The sequence below is a fragment of the Schistocerca cancellata genome, chromosome 1 (assembly GCF_023864275.1).
Source record: "Schistocerca cancellata isolate TAMUIC-IGC-003103 chromosome 1, iqSchCanc2.1, whole genome shotgun sequence".
In the NCBI taxonomy this organism is placed as follows: Eukaryota; Metazoa; Arthropoda; class Insecta; order Orthoptera; family Acrididae; genus Schistocerca; species Schistocerca cancellata.
Window position 1 is genome coordinate 902181788 of NC_064626.1, and position 24803 is coordinate 902206590.

General features: G+C 45.0%; 2 protein-coding genes across 4 annotated transcripts in view; one reads left to right on the plus strand and one right to left on the minus strand.

Annotated features, from left to right (window-relative positions):
- LOC126190902 (exportin-6-B) overlaps positions 1 to 731 on the minus strand; it is a 348598-nt gene extending 347867 nt beyond the window's left edge. For both annotated transcript variants that reach the window (XM_049931537.1, XM_049931530.1), the window contains exon 1: positions 475 to 731. In XM_049931537.1, the coding sequence (XP_049787494.1) occupies positions 475 to 477 (3 nt within the window). In that variant the 5' untranslated portion in view covers positions 478 to 731. The remainder of the gene's footprint in view (positions 1 to 474) is intronic.
- Positions 732 to 1123: 392 nt separating this feature from the next.
- LOC126190925 (synergin gamma-like) overlaps positions 1124 to 24803 on the plus strand; it is a 174148-nt gene continuing 150468 nt past the window's right edge. For both annotated transcript variants that reach the window (XM_049931565.1, XM_049931574.1), the window contains exon 1: positions 1124 to 1409. In XM_049931565.1, coding sequence (XP_049787522.1) covers positions 1399 to 1409 — 11 coding nt within the window. In that variant the 5' untranslated portion in view covers positions 1124 to 1398. The remainder of the gene's footprint in view (positions 1410 to 24803) is intronic.

Consider the following 24803-nt stretch of genomic DNA (forward strand, 5'->3'; position numbering starts at 1 on the left):
GTATATACTGACGCACTTTTATTTTTGCAGTTTTATGCTGCTGACAAACTTTTGTCAGCGAAAATAAAAGCTGACCATCTCTGATAGGGTTAAGCTGCAAGTTAACAAGTAAAATTAAAATGCTTTTTACTGACATAAAATGACAAAGTAATACATTCAGACATGGCCACAGAAGGTTAAATGAGTGAGATTGTCGAAAACGTACAAAGATTTGCTTCGGGCGACAATACAGGAAGACCATTACACTAGGTACACAGAGATTGCAGTAGACAAGTCGCGAAAGGTTTCAAGACAGCGTCTGAGTAACAAAAACCTTCGAAATTTAAAAACATATGACTTAAAACACAGCGAAATAAAGAAGCGTCCTTTGGCTGGATTGTAAATAAGTTATCGCACCATCAGCTGTATATTGTTTTCATTGACACGACAAGTAATAAACACTTATCAAAAACATAAAGATTAAAAGAAACTTACCATCACGTAAACAGAGACTTGGTGTTACAGCTTTTATTATTTTACAGATCAAAATTTTGAAGGCACCTATGTGCATACTTCCCTTGTCTGTGCTTATTTATTATTATTAAAAATACAATAATTGTTAATATATATTAACGAGCTTTGCATTCATTAGTACATCATTACTGAACTACATCATGCTACCTTAAAACAAATTAACCCAACATTCTGACAACTTCACACAGTTATCGTTCCCTCCCCGACTCAACAAATGGTTAATCTTTGAAGCTTGTATTACAGTGATTGTCTCTGATTTCGGTGTTGATTTGTATCCGAGATAAATTTAAGAGCGCGTAAGCAATATAAAAATTTCTTATACTGCAAAAGATTTATGTAATATTTTCTCCAACAGGATGCAGATAAATTTTTCAAGTTGCTCCAGTCTAACTACAATACAATTTGACTGACGAAACTTTAAACTTTCTTGCATCTGCATACTGGAATATAATCCCACTACTATGCAGCTATAATAATATAAAATTAAATCCAAATGTATTCGATGGATGCTCGGTATTGTATTTCTCAGCGCCTGAGGTCATTCTGACGGGATATGAAAATTGAGAAGTTTCTGTCACTCTGTATCTTTGACGCAAATTGTCAAAGGTTTGAAAGCAATGGGCAGAAAGAAACTGCAATGCAAATGTATGACGTGTTTGGTTAGTACATGAGACTGAAACATAAACAAAAACACTTTCGAAGCGTTGTTAAGTGTCAGGTGTAAATTGATTTCATTTCGTAATGACCAGCAGATGATAGATCAACATGTCTGTCAGCAGGTGACGACTTTGGTGGAAGAAAGAATATTTGAGTGTTTTTATTAAGAAACAAGAAATGTCACCGTATTGAGCTAATTGTACATGAGAAATCTGTAATCTGGACGCTATGGCAGAGAGGTAAGAAAATTGTAGTTGAGCAATGTTATTTATTAAGTAGGTGTCTGCGTATGAGCTAAGTCTTCTGAGAATTAGGTACGTAGAAACTGTAGATCTATTTCCAGAAAGGTTTGTCACACCGTCTATCTCAGTCTTGAGAGATATTCTCCTGTGAACTGAACCTAGCAGAGATTTATATGGAAGACCATGGTAGTTTCTGTATAGATTTTACCAAATTCAGCTCACACCTTTTCGAAATGTCTTGCCACTTTCGTCTGTATTGAACATTTTCGATAAGTGTGAAAGAAAATAAATTGTCTAATGTTGGGGAACTATTGAAGTGTGGCCTCCAGATATTCACTTCAACTCTTCTTTTATGCTTCTTTTGATGACGACGCTATAGTGCTGGTAACATATGTATTGAACTACGGTCATTGCTAGGCAAGACTTTGTTTATGGAGTTCTTAATGAGACCCTACATAATGTGCTGTTTCATATTTTCTTGAGGTAATAAATAGTGTCCAGACTGCTGAGTGATCTGTTGGATGGAGTCACTGAAACTACCACTTTTCAAAGATTGTTTATCTTTACATGATGATGTCAGCTGTTATCAGGAAACCCTAGTCTGGAATTGCACACTATTATTTCTCAAAAACAAACCAACACCATCGAACGAAAGCCAAGAACCACAACAGTAAAATAGGTATTGTCAACCGAGTATACTTCATATCTTACGTGATATAACAGTACACCAGGTTAAACACACAGTTTCTGTCTTTACAATTTCTGAACCAAAAATGCTGCAATCACTCTGCATTCTCTTGTGAATGAAGGTCAGCACCAAATATTTTGATATGTTGCTCAAGGCTGAATATTTTCCATCTCTGGTGAATTTCATACCAGCCTTTTGGTAATGGGAAAGCTTAACTGTAACTGCATTACATGCAAATACCTGGACTTTCACTTTTATGACGTCTGCTGTTCCAATAATGTGGAACTTAAGAAAATGCAGCAATCTGTAAGATGGGCAAATTGACTGGTGGCATTGAAATTATGTTTGCACGTATCTACTGAATATCAGCATTGAATATTTAATATAATGGTGAAAACTAGGATAGTAGGCCCTACATTATATTTTCATATGTGTCTATTGATAGTACTGGAATTTCGTCTCCTGAAGGTAAGACTGTCACTGATATTTTAAGTTGGTTATTCTTTATGATGTAATATTCTGAGAAAATTCAGCAACTGTCACAAGACTCCTACAAAGAAAATAATTAGGAACATGAGTGTTGCCAAAGAAAGTGTACCTTTCCAAAAGTTACAAAGAGATATAAAAATACTGTCCATTTCTTCCCTTTACATGTAGTCTATATAAGGTGTTGATTTTCTCGTATAAAATCCAATATACGTTTGACACGTTCTGTATTGTCCACAACTTCAGCAGTCGACACAGAGAGGATTTCTCCCTGGGGCTCACCACTCTTTGATGTGTGTATGCTTGGCTGCCACGGAGCCGCAGCCTCTGCAGCATAACTTCCTCTTTCTGTGCTGCAAACCTACACTTCGACTGGCTCTTACCTCCTCTGACTTCCCATCGAATGGTCCTTTTGGTACAAACCCTGCCTGGACTTGGTTCATGATTTTGGTTGTGATTTCCAGTTTCACTCCCAGCACTATTAATGATTATATGGTCGCCATTATTGTGTCTGATCTGCCATCTTTTCCAAATTTTACAGAAGTGTGTGTCATGCAGAGAAGGTTGACAGCTGTGATGTATGCTCTGCCTCTATGCCTTTCCATCCTGTCACGCTTCCTTCCTATTGACATAGTACAACCAAAACCCAGCATGGTAGCCATTGTGTTGGGGGCAGGGATCGTCAGGTATCTGCAAAGTGGTAATCTCATAACCACGCAGGGATCACACTGTTGGTGCTTGTGCTGCACTCTCCCCATGTATGCCATGGAATACAAGCTCATTGTTGTTACTATGGCTGGATGGTGACCGTGGGGAGAGCCCCATTTCGAGTGGGTGGCACCATGGCTGTTAGTTCACACATGAAGTGATTTAAACTTTCTCTGTTGCTGATCACATGGCTGTAGCAGTCTCTTTGAATGGAAAAGCCTCATATAATTCAACAAAGTACGATCCCAACATGTTCTCTTCCTGGCCACGCCATGGAAGGTATGGGAGATCTGCAGGACTAGGCAACAAGGAACACAATCCTCCCCCCAGTACCTAGTCTGTACCAAGACTGACGTTTTGGTCACAAAGCCTTTATCTTTTGTTGTACTCACTGAAGACAAATACGGGAAGTTGCAGCCATCTCTAAGATGAAGAATGCTTCCCTCCTGATTGAAACACCATCTCCTGTCTAGTCACAGGTGCTGTTCTGTCATGAAAAGTTGGGTGACATTCCCGTGACTGTCACTCCCCACAAGAGCCTCAATATGGTCCAACGTGTCATCTTTCACTGTGATCTTCTTTTGCAATCTGACAATGAGATTCAGGCCAACTTAGAGCAAGGGGGTGTGCCTGCATCTGTTGTGTCCATGGGTGACCAAGGGAAGAGTTGCTACCGGGGCCTTCATCTTAGCTTTTGAGGGTGATACATTGCTTGAGAAGATCAAGGTGATGGTCTACCGGTATGACGTGAAACTGTGTGTCCCTCCTACTATGAGATGCCTCAGGTGTATGAAGTTGGGGCAGATGTCATCTTGTTGCACCACAACCCCTGTCTGGAGGGATTGTGGACATCCGCTGCACACGAACATTGCTTGAGCCCCTCCCCTATCTCTGTAAACTGCAGCGAGCTCCACTCTCCCAGCTCAGCAGATTACTCCATTTTTACGCATGAGAAGTAAATCCCGAAGTATAAGACCCTGGACAAGTTGGCATATCAAGAGCCCAGAAAAAATATGAGCGTCTTAATCCCAAGCAAATGACACAATCATCCTTTTTGGAATTTAGGTCCCCTCTTGAGTTTGACCTCCACTTCTAAATTTTCTGATTTTAGTGTGAACCATACAGGGAAGATCTCCCTCCCTAACATCTATAGTGTGGATTCTTCTCCCCCCCCCCCCCCCCCCATCCAATCTCCCTTCTAACAGCTTTATCCAAAATTTTTGAGAAAGTAATGTATTCAAGAGTAGCTTCACATGCCTGTAAAAATGAAGTACTAACAAAATGTCAATTTGGTTTCCAGAAAGGTTTTTCAACAGAAAATGCCGTATATGCTTTCACCAATCAAATTTTGAATGATCTGAATAACCGAACACCACCCATTGGGATTTTTTGTGATCTCTCAAAGGCTTTTGATTGCGTAAATCATGAAATTCTGCTAGACAAGCTCAAGTATTGTGGCATGAGTGGGACAGTGCACAAATGGTTTAATTCGTACCTAACTGGAAGAGTGCAGAAAGTTGAAATAAGCAGTTCTCATAATGTGCAAAGATCAGCACATTCCTCAAACTGGGGAACTATCAAGAATGGGGTTCACAAGGGTTAGTCTTGGGTCCTTTGTTGTTCTTAATATATATTAATGACTTGCCACTCTATATTCATGAAGAGGCAAAGTTAATTCTCTTTGATGATGATTCAAGTATAGTAATCACACCTGAAACACAAGAATTAACTGATGAAATTGTCCATAATGTCTTTCAGAAAATTACTAAGTGGTTCCTTGTAAACGGACTCTCACTGAATTTTGATAAGACGCAGTACATACAGTTCCGGACAGAAAATGGTATGACACCATTAATAAATATAGACCTTAATCAGAAGCAGATAGCTAAGGTAGAATATTCAAAATTTTTAGGTGTGTCCATTGATGAAAGATTAAATTGGAAGAAACACATTGATGATCTGCTGAAACGTTTGAGTTCAGATACTTACGCAATAAGGGTCATTGCAAATTTTGGTGATAAACATCTTAGTAAATTAGCGTACTACGCCTATTTTCACTCATTGCTTGCATATGGAATCATATTTTGGGGTAATTCATCACTGAGGAATAAAGTATTTATTGCACAAAAGCGTGTAATCAGAATAATAGCTGGAGTCCACCCAAGATCATCTTGCAGACATTTATTTAAGGATCTAGGGATATTCACAGTAGCTTCTCAGTATATATACTCTCTTATGAAAGTTGTTATTAACAACCAAACCCAATTCAAAAGTAATAGCAGTGTGCATAACTACAATACTAGGAGAAAGGATGATCTTCACTATTCAAGATTAAATCTAACTTTGGCTCAGAAAGGGGTGAATTATAGTGCCACTAAAGTCTTTGGTCACTTACCAAATAGTATCAAAAGTCTGACAGATAACCAACAAGTATTTAAGAAGAAATTAAAAGAATTTCTGAATGACAACTCCTCATACTCCATAGAGGAATTTTTAGATATAAGTTAAGAAAAAAAAAAACAAACAAACAAAAAAATTATTTAAAAAAATTAAAAAAAAAACAAAAAAATAAAAAAGTTGTTGTATTAACTTAATTATGTTGTTAAATTAACTTAATTATGTCATGTATTGGAAAATTTGACTCGTTCCACGTCATTACAAAATATCGTATTCATGATCCATGGAACTAGTATTAATCTAATCTAATCTACCTTCCTTCCCCTCTTCCCTCCCTGCTGTAGCTCCTCTCCACCTTGCTAGGTGTAGCCCATCCGAGTGGTGGGGCTATTGTGTACCCATCTTGCTGAGCCCCCTGACGACATAGGGTTCACTTAACTGATACCTGGCCTGCTCACTCCCCATGTATGCCAGGGAGTAGTTGCTTGTCTTCCTGGAGCATCGGAACTACCGGCAACAGCCATGGTGCCACGTGGCTCTTGATGTGGCTGGTTGGTGCCCATGGGGAGAGCCCCTGATCGGAGTGGGTGGTATCAGGGTGGATGCTTCGTGCATGAAGCGTATCAAGCTGCAAAAATCTCAAAAGGTTGTCTCTTCAAATGGTGAAGGATCATTGAATGCTACTTTGTGTGGCCTGGCAGCCTTCCCTTCCCTGGCTACACTGTGGAAGGAGGGCCAGTCTTGCTGTCTTGGGATGAAACACTTTCCCCGCTAATTCATCTGTACTAGGATGGACGGGGACACATTCACCACCATAAAGCCATTGTTTTTTGTGGAGAATATCGAGGAAAAGTGTGATGAAGTGGAGTCTCTCAGTAAGATGCGGTCAGGTTCCCTGTTGATCAAAGCTTCTTTTGCCATCCAGTCTGCAGCTCTTTGTGCTTGTGATCATCTTTGCAATGTCCCAGTGTCTGTTACCCCTCACCAATCGCTGAACATGGTCCGGGGAGTGATTTTTCATAGGGATCTCATCCTGCAAACTGATGAGAAACTCTGGGCTAATCTGGAGCTTCACAGTGTTCATTTTGTTCAACGTGTGCAGAGGGGTCAGAAAGACAACTTCTCCGATACCGGCACCTTCATTCTGTCTTTCGAGGGGGATACCCTCCCAGAGAAGTTCAAGGTTATGTGCTGCAGATGTGACATGAAGCCATACATCCTGCCACCCATGAGGTGCTTTTGGTGCTTGTATTTTGGGCTTCAGTCTTCCTGCTGTATGGCGGATCCCCTTTGTGGTGACTGTGGACACCCACTCCATGAGGGCCCAGCTTACAAAAGAGGAAAGAAGATCTGAGAGTACAAGTCCCTGGGTCGCCTGTCTTACACTGAGGCTAACCAAAAATATGAGAGACTTCATCCAGTGTCACTTTCTTCAACTTCTGCCTTCGTTACATCCTTTCGCCCTCCTACCTCTTCCTTTCCCCAGCCCTGTCCCTATCTCCCCTTCCCTGCAGTTTCCATCCTGGAGCCGCTCCCCCTCCCCGGCCGAAGAAGTGCCCCCCTTCTTTGGCACCTGCTGGTGATAGGGCTCCCCTCCTGGGACCCCTCTCCCCGCCGTCTCTTAGGGCGGAAGCCTACTACCACAGCTCGGCCACGAGACACACCATCTTTGTGCCCCAAGGTTACCTGTTCTCTTTTGGTTCCGGATCTTCCAGAAGCCTGTACCCCTCTGCACCCTGCCCTCCTCCACCTCCGAAAGAGGAGAAGGAGAAGAAGAAGAAGAAAAAACTTAAGTTCCAGGACAAGCCGACCCTCCCCCCCTTCCCTCTGCCCTCTCATATTGCTGGAGGTGCCATCTCCCCACTCGCTACCTGACTCTGACATCTTATCTGTGGATATCACCCCATCCTTGTTGGTGACAACCACTAACCAAGTAACAAGGCCTCCTGTTGGCTTCTTAATGTCTAACCTGGACACTCTCCACATGGTAATCTAGTGAAATTGCAATGGATACGATAATCACCTACTGGAAGTACAGCGTCTTGTTTCCTCCTATTCTGTGTTCTGTCTTGCTCTTCAAGAAATGCACTTCCGTGATGACCACTCTCCAATGTTTTGTGGTTACCAGGTGTTCTATCAGAACCGGGCTGGCCGTGGGATAGCATCTGGAGGGGTCTGCACTTTGGTTTGCACCTAAGATCCCCTTTCATACCAGTCTGGAAGAAATAGTGGTTAGAGCCCAAATGACTGCAGCAATCACTGTTCGCAGTGTCTACATCCCTCCAGGTAGGCCATTTCCTTATGTTAAACTGTCTAGCTTAATACAGCAACTTCCACCCTTGTTGCTCCTCCTTGGGGAATTCAGTGCACCCACCCCATGTGGGGGAATGCCACTTCGACAGGTAGGGGTCTCCTAGTTGATCAACTTATTACAGACTGTGATTTGTGTCTCCTCAATGACAGTTCTCCTACCCACTTCAGTGCTGTTAATGGCACCTTTACTGCTATCGATCTTACGATCTCCTCTCCTGCTCTTGTGGCTTCCCTATGCTGGTCACACCATGATGATCTTTGTGACTGTGACCACTTTCCGGTAATTCTATCATTCCCTGCCACTGCCAGGCAGATGCATGCCAATTGGCCCTTACATACATCGGCGGTGCATTTCGACACCACTCTCTTGAATTGCATTGATGCGATTATGCAGGGTGTGTCTGCCACTATTTATCATGCTGCTGGCATTGCGCTGTCCCCTTATCCATGGGTCCCTGTCATCATCGACTCGTGCTGTGGTCGATCGAGGACATTTGAGCCAGTGTTCAGGACCGCCGATAGGTGCTGCAGCGATTTAAACGACATCCTTCACAGACCAACCCCCTTTCTTTTAAGTGTCTTTGCGCTAAGGCTTACCTTATTAAACAAAGTAAAAAGGACTGCTGAGAGCACTACGTTTCCTCCACGGAGATGTATGCCTCTTCCTCGTAGGTTTCATCCAAACTCTGTAGCCTTCTGGGCTGACAGCAACAGTTCACTGTCCAGGATCTTATCCTTCAAGATGCTCTGTGCACTGATCCATTGGTCCTTGCAGAACACCATGCGACCTGCTTTGCGATGGCGTCAGCATCCTCTTCCCATCCCTGTACCTTTTTCCAGCATAAACACCAAGTTGAACAGACCCTCTGTTTCAACCCCCACCATACTGAACCTATAATGAACCCTTCACTAATTGGGAATTCTTGCAGGCTTTTACCTCTTCTCGTGACACAGCCCCAGTGCTGGATTCCATCCACAACCAGGAGATCAAACACTTGCACGTTACCCAGAGGCAACATCTATTTAGGGTCTTGAATCGCATTTGTCTCATGGGTGCTTTCCTGTCCCAATAGTGAGGCAGTATAGTTACCCCAGGAAGAACCCAACATCTCTCAGCAGCTATTGCCCGATTAGCTTGACGAATGTACTTTGTAAACTGCTTGAGAGGATGGTTAGCTTCCGATTATGTTGGGTGCTCAAATCTCAAGGGATTTTGTCCCCGTGCCAGAGTGGCTTCCTGGAAGAGCAATCCCCAACTGACCATTTATTCAGACTGGAAACAGCAATCTGACAGGCTTTTACCAACCGCCGGCACCTTGTCACGGTCTTTGTTGATCTACATAAAGCTTACAACACAGCTTGGCATCATCACATTTCACTTACCCTCCATGACTGGGTTTTCGCACCCCCCTTCCAATTTTTGTCTCTGAATTTTTACCCCATCGGATCGTCCACGTTTGAGTTGACACTTCACTCAGCACTCCTCAGATTTAGGAGTACAGTAACCCACAAGGTTCTGCGTTAAGTGCCATACTCTTACTCATAGCCATCAATGTGCTTGTAACCTCTGTTGGGTTTGTAGTTACCCTGACATTGTATGTTGACGATTTTTGCATCTGGTGCAGCTCCCACTCGATAGTATCTGCTGGATGCAGGTTCCAAGGCGCCATCCAATAGGCCTCTGTGTGGGCCATCTCCCATGGCTTCCAGTTTTCTCCCTACAAAACATAAGTTATGCATTTTGGTCATTGACCCACTGGACACCCCAGTCTGGAACTTTAGTTAGTGTCCAGCTACTCGATGTTGTAGCACATTCCGTTTCTAGAGCCTTATTTTTGATAAAAAGCTGATGTGGCTACCCCATATTCACCACCTGAAGACCACATGCATGTAGAAGCCTAATGCTCTCTGCCTCCTGCCCCCCGCACCTTGCTAGTCTTCTCCATCTTTACCATGCTCATGTCTTGTCCAGACTACATAATGGTTGTCAAGTTTATGGCTCAGCAGCTCTGTCCACAGTGAAAATACTTGACCCTGTTCACCATTGTGGGGTATGTCTCACCACTGTTTTTAGTTGCCTTTTCCTTTCTTTGTTTCCCTTCTCCTCTTGTTCTTCTGCTTTGGCATTTGAGGTTCCTCTATTCCTTCTTCCTCCCTGTGCACACCTGATGGCCAGCTCATGCGTCTGATGCATAATGGTGATTGGATAACGCGTAATTCCCAGCCCTGGGTCAACAGGTAGGGTTCGCATAAACCCCCTGGTACAGGCCAGGCCCAAGTAGGGGTGATTGCCTGATCTGGTACCTTCCCAGATTGCCAATTGGTCCCATTGTCATGTGTTTGGGAGGTCTGAACAATCACCTAAGGCGGGTGCGCCCCCTTATGAATGGGCCCCCAGTTGGAAGGAGCGTGCCATCGGAGACGCTGGCAATCATGGGAATTTTCTCACAATGAGCCAATCATCTTCACAATCAGTGATTGCAAAACGTAAATGGAATGAGGCTAATGATTCAAAGACACTTCCACCTGCACCATGGTTCCTCGTGGTTTCGCGCACTGAAGACAGTCAGTCCTTTGCAATGGTAAATTTGTTTATTATTCATAAATGTGTTGATGCAGTTGCTGGCCCTGTGTAATCCTGCTCTCATTTATGGAATGGCACTTTACTTTTGGAGATTATTCTGATCCTCAGGCACAACTACTACTTGCTGGCCTCGCTTCTCCACATCTATCCTGTTTGCGTCGAGGCCCATAGAACTCTGAATTCTTCCTGTGGTGTTATTTACTCTAGGCTGCTTGATGGTCTGACTAAGGCCGAAATCCAATCATACCTCTCTGATCAGGGTGTCATTGCTGTCCATCGGGTCATGAAAAAGGTAGATTCCTCCTTAGTGCTCACCTGCACTCTTTTTCTCATTTTTGATAGAGAGAACAAAGCAAGCTATCAAATTATCACAGTCTGACCGTACATTCTGAACCCAAAGCGCTGCTACCAGTGTCATCATTTCAGACACACTAGAATGTCCTGTCAACACCCAGCCAAATGTGTAACCCGTGATAGGGACGCACATGAGGGCGATTCTCTGCCTCCTCCTCCCCGCTGTATCAACTGCAATGGCGGCCATGCCGCCGCCTTTTGGGTTTGTCCCAAGTATCTCTATGAGCAGGCTTTGCAGGATATCTGGGTAAAAGAAAAAGTGCCTTACCCAGTCGCTCACAAGTTATTGGCTAGTCACAAACTCATTGTTCTCCCGTCTGGCACTTATAGTTCTGTTCTTGCTACCTCTTGCTCCATGAAGGACATGGCCACGCAGACATGCAACTTCAGATTCAGCTCTGAGGTTGTGAAATTGCCCAGTGTCAAGGTAGCATCACCATCCTCTCATCCAGCTGTGCAACAAGTCATGAAACTCTCGCCTCAAGGGGCAAAGCCACTGGCTACATAACCTGTAGGATGGAAAGAACAAGAGGAGTACTCCTGTGAAGACTTCCTTTGTTCCTCCAGTCAACCGTCTGAGTCCTGCTCGCTAACTAGAAAAGCTCGAAAAAGTCCGACTCCTCTTCGATGGAGTTGCAACGTTGATTCCTTAGCCAGGCTAGCCTCTGCGTTGCCAGTGCACAAGGGCAGCCCCTTTGTCGCCGGTGCACACCGCCAACCATTTCTCTGCAGCCATTGAGGTGACACCCCTTCGTTTCTTCCTCATCATTACTCTCTTCTTATGGAATGATCACAGCCTTCAGTTCCACAAAGAGGATTTACGGCTGCTTTTAGCATCGCAGCATCACGTAGTACTCTGCCTTAAGGAAACAAAATTGCATCCTCATGACCACTTTGAGCTTTCACATTTCTTTCCGATTCATTTTGACCTTCCCCCTGAGGTTGGCATTCCATCTCATGGAGTCATCATGCTGCTCATACAGGATGATGTTCATAGTCAACCCATCTCCCTGACTACCCATCTTCATGCTTTTACAGTTTGCCTTTTCTTTCCCCACCTGACTTTTTCCCTCTGTACCATTTATGTCCCTCTGCCATTTGATGTCACCAGGGCAGACTTCCTTCAGCTTATTGGGCAGCTACCTCCCTCATTTCTGCTCCTCGGTGACTTTAATGTGCATCATCCCCTTCGGTGTTCTCCCAAGACCTGTCAGAGAGGTGGCCTCTTGGCTGCTCTTCTTAATCAACTCAGCCTCTTCTGCCTTAACACTAGAACACCCAGATTCCTTCCTAACTCCTCACACACGTATTCCCATTTGGACCTATCCTTGTGCACTGCCCAGATTGCCCATCGTCTTGAGTGGTCTGTCCTTTCTAACACGTACTCAAGCGATTGTTTCCCATGTGCTATCCGTTCGCTGACTCCTACCCCATCTTCATGCACACCTAAATGGCAGCTTACTAAGAATGAGATTTTAACTCTGCAGCGGAGTGTGCGCTGGTATGAAACTTCCTGGCAGATTAAAACTGTGTGCCGGGCCGAGACTCGAACAAGAGAAGGTACTGGCGGAAGTAAAGCTGTGAGTCGTGCTTCGGTAACTCAGTTGGTAGAGCACTTGCCCACAAAAGGCAAAGGTCCCGAGTTCGAGTCTTGGCCCGGCACACAGTTTTAATCGGCAGCTTACTAAGACTGACTGGTGGCTTTTCTCCTCCCTGGTGACCTTCAAAGAACAAGATTTCCCTCGTTGATGACCAGGTGGACTGCTGTAGAATGTTCCATTCCTCACACTTCCTCTTTAACACACTGTGTCCCAAACCCTTGTTGGACTGAGAAATGCCGCGATGCAATTCGCTCACAGAGGTGTGCTCTCCGCATTTTTAACCGTCATCCTATGATGGCAAACTCCAGTCATTATAAACAGATGCCTGCAAAGTGTTGTCACATTCTTTGCGATAGCAAAAAGGTAGCTGGATTTCATTCACTAGTTCTTTTAACAGTTCCACCCCATGCTCTGTTGTGTGGGCCAACCTCCAACAGTTCTCTGGGACCAAGATCTATTCGCCAATTTCAGGCCTGATAGTACCAGACGATGTCATCGTGGACCCTAATGCTATCTTCAACACCTTGGGCTGCCAGTTTGAGGAAATTTCGAGCCCTTCCCACTATCACCCTGCCTTCCTCCATTGGAAACGAGCGGAGGAGGATCAGGTGATACACTTCTGTTCTCAGAATTGTGAGTGCTACAATGCCACCTTTGCTATGAGGGAGCTAAATCATCCTCTCAGTTCATCCTGATCCTCCACCCCCGGGCCAGATGCCATCCATGTTCAGATGTTGCAGCACCTTTCTCTTATGGGCAACCACTTCCTGCTTAAGACGCACAACTGCATCTGGGCAGAGGGCACATTTCCCGGACGTTGGTGTGAAGCTACTGTCATACACATACATAAGTCTGGTAAGGATAAAAACCTTCCTTCTTCCTTCCAGCTACTGTCCCATATCTCTCACCAACTGTGTTTGCAAGATGATGGAACGTATGATTCATGCCAGGCTGCTATGGTGGCTTGAGTCTGCACAGCGTGGATTTTGAGGGCACTGTTTTGCGGTTGATCATCTCGTTACTTCATCCACTGATGTCATGAATGGTTTACTGTGGAAATCCCAGACTGTGGCCATGTTTTTCGCTTTGGAGAAGGCCTACTACACCTGCTGGAGCCCTCAGGGGCTCAGCATTAATTTGCTGGGTACGGGCTTGGTGACCCTGGGGTTCCTGAGCTGGGGAGTGGTTAGCACGACCAGTCCCCTGTCACCATAAGCTTTGGGCATGCTTTAGAGACCACTGCATGGCACAAGTGATGCAACGTTGTGTGTCTCAGAGAATGGGGATCTTGACTTGACCACCCAGATCATGGCTGTTTAGGTGGAACAGTCATTAGCGGGCAACCTGTGAGGAACTTACCACTTCTCAGTTGTATAAGGCTTACTCAGGCAAGCAGGGATCTGTCTGAGTGGACCCTTAGCTGCTCATGGGACCGAAATGGGAAATCTCAAAATCATTTTCTTCTCCTCCCAGCGGAAATGGTGTACCATCTGGGAGTGTTCACATCCATTTAACCAAAAGGATGAGAGAGGCTTGTTTTCCTGATAATAAGAATACTTTGGACTGCAGTAACAGGGCTCTTGGAGTCATGAATAGCAATGTTTTTCTGGTGATAAAGAGGAAGGAGGGGACATTTGAAAAAAAAAATCCCCTTTTTATATCCATAAGGGTTTGGAAGGCCCTGCTGGAACATTAAAATCTATAAAACGATTGCGTATTGGCTCATTGTTGGTCAAAACTAACAGGTCAAAGCAGGTAGACCTTCTTAAGAAATCGCAAAGACTGGGTGATTATGATATCACTGTTGAGACGCACACCTCTCTCACCTCCACTAAGGGGATTGTCACATGCCGAGATATCATGGACATGGACATAGCAGAACTGAAGCAAGAATGGGCATCCCAGGGAATAGTCAATGTGGAACAACGAACATGCAGGAATAATGGAGCAACTGAAAAGACTGCCACTTTCATTGTCACATTCAATTCTCTGACACAGCCTGAACATCGTATGGTGAGGTTCCTTCGACTTAATGTTCAGCCTTACATACCAAACTGTATGCAGTGCTATAAATGCCAACATTCTGGCCATACAACCATGAGGTTTGAAGGTGAAGTGATCTGCGGGAAAGCTGCTTGTGGTGCTGGCACTGACTGCCCATCTCTGACAATCTGCATCAACTGCTCGGGGAACCATCCAGTCTCGAACCAAGACTGCCCTGTTTTTGCTGAAGAATGCAAAATATAGAAGATAAAAGTGACCAAATGGATCCCCTATGCCGAAGCCAAAAAAGGATATAAGGCGACAAAATCCTGTCTTTGCCACCTCATAATCTTCCATGGAGCAGAAACCTATTCCCAAAGTGGGCACTTTGACAAAGACGACACCTAGTATGTCTGTATTGACCAGAAGCACCTGTACTTGGATGTGTACATGTCAAGGAAAAAAGAGTAAGGACAAAGCAATCCAGGCAGCTGCACCAGGAAAGACCAACAACAGTTCCACAGCAAGCATCTAGAAGGTACAAGGAAAGCAGAATGCCTCTCAGCGTCCCCTTTTCCCTCATCCTCAAAGGGACAGGGTGCAGAAAAAGGCTCATGATGTTTGGGTCAAAAGCTGTCCCGAGTGCCATCAATGTCAAATGTCACTCTTTCCCCATCTGACTGATGAGAAGAATATCATGGAGTTTGATGCCTTGGATCCAGGCAGCCCCTCCACTCCCCCCCCCCCCCCCCAATCTTCAAGTGTTTCACCTCCCCTGTGCAAAGTTAGGGGTAAATTAAAGGGGGAGAAGACCAAGGGAAGTGTCGCAGTATTTGTCACTAATGCGCACCACTCCTCTGCTCTTCCCTTGGCTGCTGACCTACAAGCAGTTGCAGTTCAAATTCATTTGTGTCAATGGATCACTGTTTGCTCACTGTATTTACCTCCGCTAGATACACTAGCCCTTGAGGCTCTCACAGATCGTATCGCACAACTCCCGCGACCAAACCTCCTTCTGGGAGACTTCAATACCCATCGTGTCCTGTTGGGCTTGACCAATGCTTGCCCTAGGCATCACGTTTTCGGGGGCCTCATGACGTCTGATGAGCTGAAGGTCCTTAGCATAGGTATTTCTCTTCTGCTACTGGTTGATTCTCAGCTATTGACCACTCTTTCTGTTCTCCCGCCCTCACTGACTCTGATCAGTGGGAGGTCATTGACGACCTTCATTCCAGTAATCACTTCCTAATCCACCTTCACCTCCTAAATGGTCATCGCCTGAAGTTAAGCCCACAAAATGGATGGTCAGCAGAGCTACCTGGATGCGTTTCAGCCAGCTGTCTGTGTTCGAACACTGCGACAATTTCCAAGAGTAGGTGGACCTCATTGCACGAGTGATCCACCGTGCCACTGACTTCTCCATCCATAGTCCTCAGGTCACCTTAGGAGAAGACCAGTATCTTGGTGGACAGATGAGTGCTGTCCCGTGATCCGGGAAAGGCGTGCATCTCTTTCACATTTTAAATTCCGACTGACAGTAGACACCCTTAGGACTTTCAAGTCGCAAGGGCCAAGGATTGGTGCGTCATTAGGGAAAGTAAGTACAGGTCATGGCAAGCATTCACTCTTTCCACTTCTTCTGTAAAAGTATGGAAAACCATCTGGAGGATTTCCGGTAAATATAGCCATTTACTGTTAGCAGCAGTGTGGAAACGGGTGCCTCCAAACAACACCCAGAGACATTGCTCCGATGCTGGCCGAATATTTTGCCCAAAATACTGCCAATGAAAGCCAGGACCTGGCACTTCATTGCTATCATGCGACTGTAGAGAGAGAAAAGTTGTACTTAAAGTCCAACATTTCTGAGGCCTACAACTCCTCTTTCTGCATGTGGGAGCTTGAATCGGCACTGACTGAGATTCATGACACTGCACTCGGTCATGACCAAATCCGGTACTGCATGCTTCGACATTTGCCAGCAGCATCGAAGGAAATCCTCCTTGATTGTTTTAATCTAATGTGGCATATAGGCAACATCCCCAACTTGTGGAGGGAGGCAATTCTGATCCCTCTCCTCAAACCAGGAAAGGACTGCACACATCCCAGTACTTATCGAGACTATCGCCTTAACGAGCTGTGTAGCAAAGACCCTGGAGCAAATGGTTAGCCGTTGTTTGGTCTTGTTGGTAGAGATCAGGCAACTCCTTAGCCGCTCTCAATGTTGATTCTGAAGATTTCGAGCCACTGTCGACAATCTGACCCTCCTAGAGGCAGTTATTCAGCAAGCTTTCCTCCATAAGCATATTCTTTGATATAAGTAAGGCATATGATATTACTTGGAGACACTGTATTCTCGCACAACTGCATCAATGGAGCTTTCATGGCCACCACTCCACCTTCATACAGTCTTTCCTGTCTCAGCAGTTTTTTAGGACCTGAGTTGGTGACACGCCGTCTGATCGATTTGAGCAGGAGAATGGTGTTACTCAGGGCAGTGTTTTAAGTGTTACCCTCTTTGCCATAGCCATCAAGAGTATCACATCTTAAGAAGTCCTGTACAGTGCTCATTATTTGTAGACGATTTTACTGTTTTCTGTACCTCCTCCAGTGTTGCAATGGCGAGCTGTCAGTTGCAACTTATAGTGCTGTGATAAGAGGCGTAGGCTGCAAAGATGAGTTATCAGTTCTCTGTAGATAAGTGTGTGTGTGTGTGTGTGTGTGTGTGTTCTCATTGTCTTTTTAATTTGCCTGCCTTGAATATGGGGGACATCATCCTACATTTTAGAGACAAAGTGCAATTTCTGGGCCTCATTTTTGATCCCCGGTTGTCATAGCTACCACACATGCGAGACCTGAAAGCCAGAAGTACTGAAAATCATCAAGTGTCTTAGCCACAGGTCTTGGGGAGTGGACAGGGTGCGTCTCCTTCAGTTTTGTTGGGCTTTTGTCCGTCTGTGGGTGGACTAGGGCTGCACAGTGTACGGGTCAGCGAGGTCCTCTTACTTGCGTATCATTGACGCTGTCCATCATGAGGGTATTCGGCTGACCACAGGTGCTTATCGGACTAGTCCCATACCTAGCATCTGTGCTGAGGTGGGGGAAACGCAACTTACCATCCGGTGCCATCTCCTCATGGTGCATCAGGCGTGTATACCCTTGCATTCCCAACTTCATCCACACACCGTATTGTTGCTCGTCTACCTCTGGATCACCTTTTTTCCAACCATCCATGAGTGACAATGCCATTTGGGATCCATGTGCAACCTGTGCTGGAGTCACTCGGTGTGGAGCCAGTACATCAACAAATCCAAGGTTTTAACTGTCTGCCACCCTGGTTACTATAGAGACCCAGAGTGATTTTAGATTTGATGTTGTTCAGGAGAGATAGCACTCCTGCTTCCTATTTTAACGCAATATTCTCTGATATTTTATGTGAGTATCACAACCATGTAGTTGTTTTTACAGATGGATCTAAGCAGGGGGACGCTGTTGGTTGCTCTGTCATTTTCCCAGATCATGTCCTCAAGATCAGACTGCTTCCAGAATTTACTGTCTTCGACACAAAATTATATGCAATCTTGCGAGCACTGGAGCAGATGAGATGTTCTCCCGGTTTTAGATTACTTTTCTGCTCAAATTCTCTGAGCGCCCTTTACTCTTTCCGACGTTTGTACCCAGAAGGTACAGTAACCCAGAATATCTAGGATGCCCTCCTCAACTACAATGATTGGGGAAGGAAGTGTCTGTCTGCTGTGTACCTAAGCACACTGGAATTGTTGGGAATGAAAGGGCGAATCGAGCAGCCAGGGAGGCGTGTTGTGATCCTCTGGTATTTCGGTGTGCTATTCCCCTGCATGCTATCACCTCACTGTTGAGGTACAAAGTCATGTGTCAGTGAGAAGATGAGTGGCTGGCAGTGACCGATAACAAGCTCTGTGTCATCAAGCCCACAACTCGGCCGTGGAGTACTTCCTTGCAGCTACATCGGCTGGACGAGAGACTTCTTACTCGTCTTCACATATGCCACAGCCCTATGACACATGTATTCTTACTCTGGCGAGAGGATCCTTCTGTGTGTGGTGCTTGTGGCATGCAGATCGTGGTGTGCCACATTTTATTGGACTCCATTTTATTTGTCGACCAGCAGACTGTGGAGGATTTACTAGCGGATCTGTCGTCTATTTTATGTAATGATCAAACAAATGTGGTTAGATTTTTAAAGTTTTGTGAATTGTCCAATGTTTTTAACAAGATTTTAGAGAGATGTTCTTAATCTGTCAAAGAGTGGCTGGCTCACACTTTTTGTAAGTGGCCAGCCAGTCAAATTTCCCTGTAATTTTCTTTTAGTTCTTCTGTGTTTTGTTTTATCTGTGTTTTAATTTCTTGATTGGCTCTCTTCGCTTCTGATTGGTTTTAGTGGATGTGTGAGTGCATGTCATAATACAGTGTGACTGTGTGGTCATTTTGAGTGCATGCGTGTACAACACTTTTAGTTCATCACCACATTCGTTTGTTTTTATAAGTGTAAGGGCACTGATGACCTCGCCGTTGGGCACCCATCAGATCCACACACACACACACACACACACACACACACACACACACACACAACACCTGCTGGAGGTGTCTTCAGCGGTGTTTTGATTGTCTTCCTTCCTGGAGCATTGACAGTGGCTTTTGTTTTTCCAGTGACAAAACTACCTGTATGAATTTCTGGTGGCACAATTGGTTTTTCCCACCATCTTTACATTTTGGGCCTGTTGCTTTCTATTCGGTGAAACTACGAGCTTCCTGGGGCTCATGCATGGTAGGAAACTCTCTTGGTCCTCCCATGTGTCTTACTGTCAGTCTGTTGTATGTGGTTCCTTAGTGTCCTACTTGTCCTCAATGGTACTTCCTGCGGTGCAGATTGAACCATCCTCCTCCATTTGTACTGGTCTCTTGTCCATTTGAAACTAGACTATGGGTGCTTTACGTATGCATCTGCATGTCCGTCCCTCTTACACCATCTCAATACTATCCACCATCGTGGCATCTGTTTGGCCACTGGCACATTTTACACTATGGTTGAGAGTCCGTATGCTGAAGCTGCTGAACTACCACCATCCTATTGCTGTGACATTCTCCTCAGCAGGTATGCAAGCCGTTTGTCTGCCATTTGTGGCCACCCATCCTATGTCTCCTTCTTCGTTGATTCCTTTGATTGCCAGTATGGGGCATGTCCCTCTTCTCCTTTACCTTCTGGAGTCCTCTTTCAGCAATTGCTCCAGCCACGTAACTTCACACTACCTGCAACTTTCCTGGTCGGTCTGAACCCTCCACCACCTTGGCTTCGTGAAGTGGCCCATGTTCACTTTGGGTTCCATTCGCTTCCTAAGAACACTATTCCACCTTCACTCTTTGCCTTCAGTTTCACGACCTATTGCATGGAAATTTTGCAATAGTACCTTTGCGTACACTGACGGCTCTCAGACTGACTTTGGTGTCAGGAGTGCCTTTGTCATTGGTGCCAGTGTTTTTTGATATCAGGTCCCGGCACACTGCTCAGTATTTGCAACCAAGCTCTTCGCCCTGTATCAGGCCATAGAGAACATCCAGCAACAACGCTTTTCAATTGTGTCCTCTGCTCAGACTCTCTCAACGCCCTTTGAAGTCTGTGTGCGTTGTTTACCACCCATCCCTTAGTGCAGCTGGTCCAGGAAGGCTGTCACTTGCTCATTCTTGGTGGAGCCAGTGGGATGTTTCTGTGGGTTCCTGATCATGTTGGTCTGCCAGGAAACGAGGCTGCTGATGCTGCTGCCAAGGCCACAGTCCTCGTACCTCAGCCCGCTAGTTCCTATATTCCCTCCATTGATCTCTATGTTGCCGACTGTCAGGAGGTGGTGTCACTTTGCTATCGGCATTGGTCCTCCCTTCATGGGAATAAGCCTCTCCCAGTAGCTTGGACAACCTCCTCTCCACCCTCCCGTTGAGAGGAGCTAATTTTAACTAGGTTGTGTATTGGGCACTGCCTTTTTAGCCATCTTCATTTGTTACATGGCATTCCTCCACCACTTTGTACACATTGTGCCCAAGTTTTAACTGTCCACCACTGCCTGATGGAATACCCATTTTTTAACTGTTTATGTTCCTGCTTGGGTTTGCTGTCTGAGTTATCAGCTGTTTTAGCAAGTGATGCACGGGCTGTTGACCGCATTTTCCTTTTTATCCATTGTAACAATATGACGAAGACCATTTCATTTTTAGGTCTGGACCTTCATTTGTGTATGGTGTCTTTTGTAGCCCTTTCTCCACATCCCTGTTTCTAGCTGTCTTCAGTTGGGATTGATGTATAGTCATTTTTTAACTCCTCTCTGTCTTAATGTTCTATAGTTTTGAGTTGGGCATGTATGATCCCAGTTGTTTTTTGTACCCTAAAACCAAACGAACGAACGAATGTCTCACACTGGGTTAGAACACCAGTTATTGCCAGGATCGTATGGTGTGTTCACAGCAGAGCTACTAGCCATCAGCAGGGCCATATGTTTTGTTCTCAGGCCCCCCTCCACAGTGTTTTAATTTGTACTGACTCAATGAGCAACCTTCAGGCTATCAACCGATGGTACTCTCGCCATCCTTTCGTCTCTGCTATCCATGACCTTGTCTTGGCCCTTGGCTGTGCCACCTACTCAGTTGTCTTTCTCTGGGTCCCAAGTCATATGGGCATCCCAGGGAATAAACCAGTTGACCATTTGGTTTGATAAGCAGATACTTACCCCATTTCCTTTCATGATTCCAGCTGTGGACATGTGGATCTATGTGCCATCTCTCTTTGCCCTAAAGTGGAATGACATCTGGTGCACTACTGCTTTCGGTAATAAACTCCGCACAATCAAGGAGTCTACTGCGGTTTGTCACTCTTGCTTCCGCCCCTCTCAGGAGGAGCCCGCTGCCTTATGCCTTCTAGCACTGGTCATACCAGGCTCCCTCATTGTTTTCTCTGGTGTAATGAACCACCCCCACAATGTGGTTGTGGAGCCCGACTGATAGTATCCTATATATTGCGGGAAGTTCCCCTCCTTTTGGTCCTTCCTAAAATTTAATATTAGCAGATGACTCATAAATGGTTGAATTGGCCCTCAGTTTTCTCTGTGAAAGTGGTTTTTATTTTCAGATACAAGGATTTGCTTTCCTCCTGGAGCAGCAGCAGGGGCAGGGTGGTTGTAGTTGGGATATCTCTCCTTGTTTTCTAGGTCTGGGATCCATGACCACTCCCACTTGCAAAGCTCCCTATTTTATCCCTCTGCTTTCCCAGTTTTTAGATTTGGGCTGCCCTTTTATAACTTCTGCTTGTGTGTTTTAACTTCCTCCTATTATAGTTTGACTCCTCTGACTGGATCCATCCACCTTTAGCAGACCCTCTTTCTTCTGTGGGTAACTTTGGAATCAGGGGACTGATGAATTTGCCATTTAGTCCCATAACTCCCTGAATCAATCAATCAATCTTCCTGCAATGGTGTTTGCTGGTCCACAGCCAGATGCTAGACAATGGCTGAAGGAACCCCAGACTGCTGGCCTTTGGACTTCTTTCTTTTTGTCTCCCTGAAACCAATTCAGGGAAAGTTTACCAGTCCTTATCTTCTAAGGAGGAGGAGGAAGAGGAGGACAAAAAGAAGTGCTCTAAAATGAAGGAAGCTCCAGTGCCCTCAATGCCACCAGACTCTGCATGTACTCCTTCTGTGTGTAAGGTGGAGATGAGATTTTTCTGTCATCTGGCTGAGCAACTTGGATCCACAGGGCCTCACCGCTCTTTGGCGGATACGTGCTTGGCTACCATGGGGCCCCAGCATTTCCATGCTGCTCGTCTATCCTCTTACTATTCTTTCTCCCCTCCCTTGGGGGACATGTCTAAGATTTTTTGGAAATGTGTTCTGCATATTCAGTAGACGATATCAGAACAGTTTCTCCACTGTTTTTCATTCCTTTTTTCTTTCTTTGTTCTCCTTCTCCTGTCCTCCGTCTGCTTCGGCGTTTAAGGTTCATGTTTTTCCTCTTCGTTCCTATGTGCTCCTGAAGGACGGACCATGCATCCGATGCATAGCAGGGGACTGGGTAATGCGTAATTCCAAGGTCCGGGTTGACAGGTAGGGTTCGCACACACACCCTGGTACAGGGCAGGCCCAGGGAGGGTTGGTTGCCTGACCTGCTACCTTCCCAACTTCCCAATCGGTCCCTCTATCAGGTGTTCAGGAGGTGTGATCTGAGGTGTGACCAGTCACCTAAGGCAAATGTGCAAGTGTGCCCCTTTCGGAGGGGGAGGGGGTTCCCACTTGGAAAGAGTGCACCATTGGAGACGCTGGCAATCATGGTGGATTTTCTTGTAATGAGCCAATCATCTTCCTCACAGTCAGCATCTACCAAATGTAAACAGGATGAGGCTAATGATTCCAGGACCCCCCCAGCTGCACCATGGTTCCTCGTGGTTTCATGTACTGTATACGATCAGTTCTTATCTATGGTAAATTCGTGTATTATTCATGTGGTGATGCAATGGCTGGCTCTGTGAAATATTGCTCTTGCAATGAAATTGCGCTTTGCTTTTGGAGACCACTTCTGATTTAAAAGCACAGCTACTTGCAGCTTCATTCCTCCCCTGCTGACCTGTTCATGTCGAGGCACATCAAATGCTGAATTCTTCCTGTGGTGTTATGTACAATAGGCTGCTCAATGGTCTGACTGAGGCAGAAATCCAATCAGGATATCATTGCACTCCATCGGGTGACGAAAAAGGTAGATGCATCTTTAGTGCCCACACGCACTCTTTTTCTCACTTTAGATAGAGTGGTGCTTCCGTCAAAGATAAAAACAGGCTCCGAAGTTATCACACTCCAACTGTACATTCCAAACCCGATGCTCTGCTACCAGTGTCATCATTACAACCACATTCTAATGTCCTGTTGACTCCCAGCCAAATGTGTAACCTGTGGTAGAGATGCTCATGAGGGCATCTTTCTAGCTGTATCAACTGCAATGGTGACCATGCTGCCTCCTCCCAAAATTGTCCCATGTATCTTGATGAGTGGGGTGCCCAGGAGATCCGTATGAAGGAAAAAATGCCTTGCCCAGCCACTTGCAAGTTGTTGGCTAGTCGGAAACCCTGCTTTCTACCATCCGGCAGTTACAGTAGTGTTCTTACTACGTCTCACTTGCAAGTTGTTGGCTAGTCGGAAACCCTGCTTTCTACCATCCGGCAGTTACAGTAGTGTTCTTACTACATCTCACTCCATGAGGAACATGGCCACACATACACAATGTGACCTCAACTTCAGCACTGCATTGTGAAATTGCCTGGTGTTATGGTAGCATCACCATCTCCTCTTCCAGCTGAGCAACAAGCTAGTGTCTAGTAGAATATTAAAGTACTGTGCTGCACGTGTTAGCCCTGTATTTAGCCATATTTGTAATTTTTCCTTTAGCAATGGTCAGTTTCCTGAGCGATTAAAGTACTCAGTAGTAAAGCCACTTTATAAAAAGGGAGAAAGGGATAATGTAGATAATTTTAGACCTATTTCTATGCCATCAGTGTTTGCAAAAGTTATAGAAAAGGCTGTGTATGTAAGGTTAATTGATCATTTTATATCACACGATTTGCTATCAAATGTACAGTTCAGCTTTAGAAGTCGTTTGACAGCTGAAAATGCTATATTCTCTTTTCTCTGTGAGGTACTGGATGGGCTAAACAAAAAGTTTCGAACACTTGACATATTTTTTGATTTAACAAAGGCATTTGACTGTGTTGATCTCACAATATTGCTCCAGAAGTTCGACCATTACGGAATAAGGGGAGTAGCTCACAATTGGTTCACCTCTTACTTTAGCAACAGGCAGCAAAAGGTCATTATACACAATGTTGATAACGGCTGTGATGTGGGATCTGAGTGGGGTACTGTCAAGTGGGGGGTGCCCCAGGGATCAGTGTTGGGGCCGCTCCTGTTCCTTATTTATATAAATGATATGCCCTCTAGTATTATGGGTAACTCTAAAATATTTCTGTTTGTTGGTGACACTAGCTTGGTAGTAAAGGATGTTGTGTGCAACACTGACTCGGTTTCAAGTAGTGCAGTACATGACCTCAGTTCCCGGCTTGTAGAAAATAAACTAACATTAAATCACAGTAAGACTCAGTTTTTACAGTCTCTAACACACAATTCAACAAAACCTGACATTTTAATCTCACAGAATGGGCATATGATTAATGAAACTGAACAGTTCAAATTCCTAGGTGTTCAGATAGATAG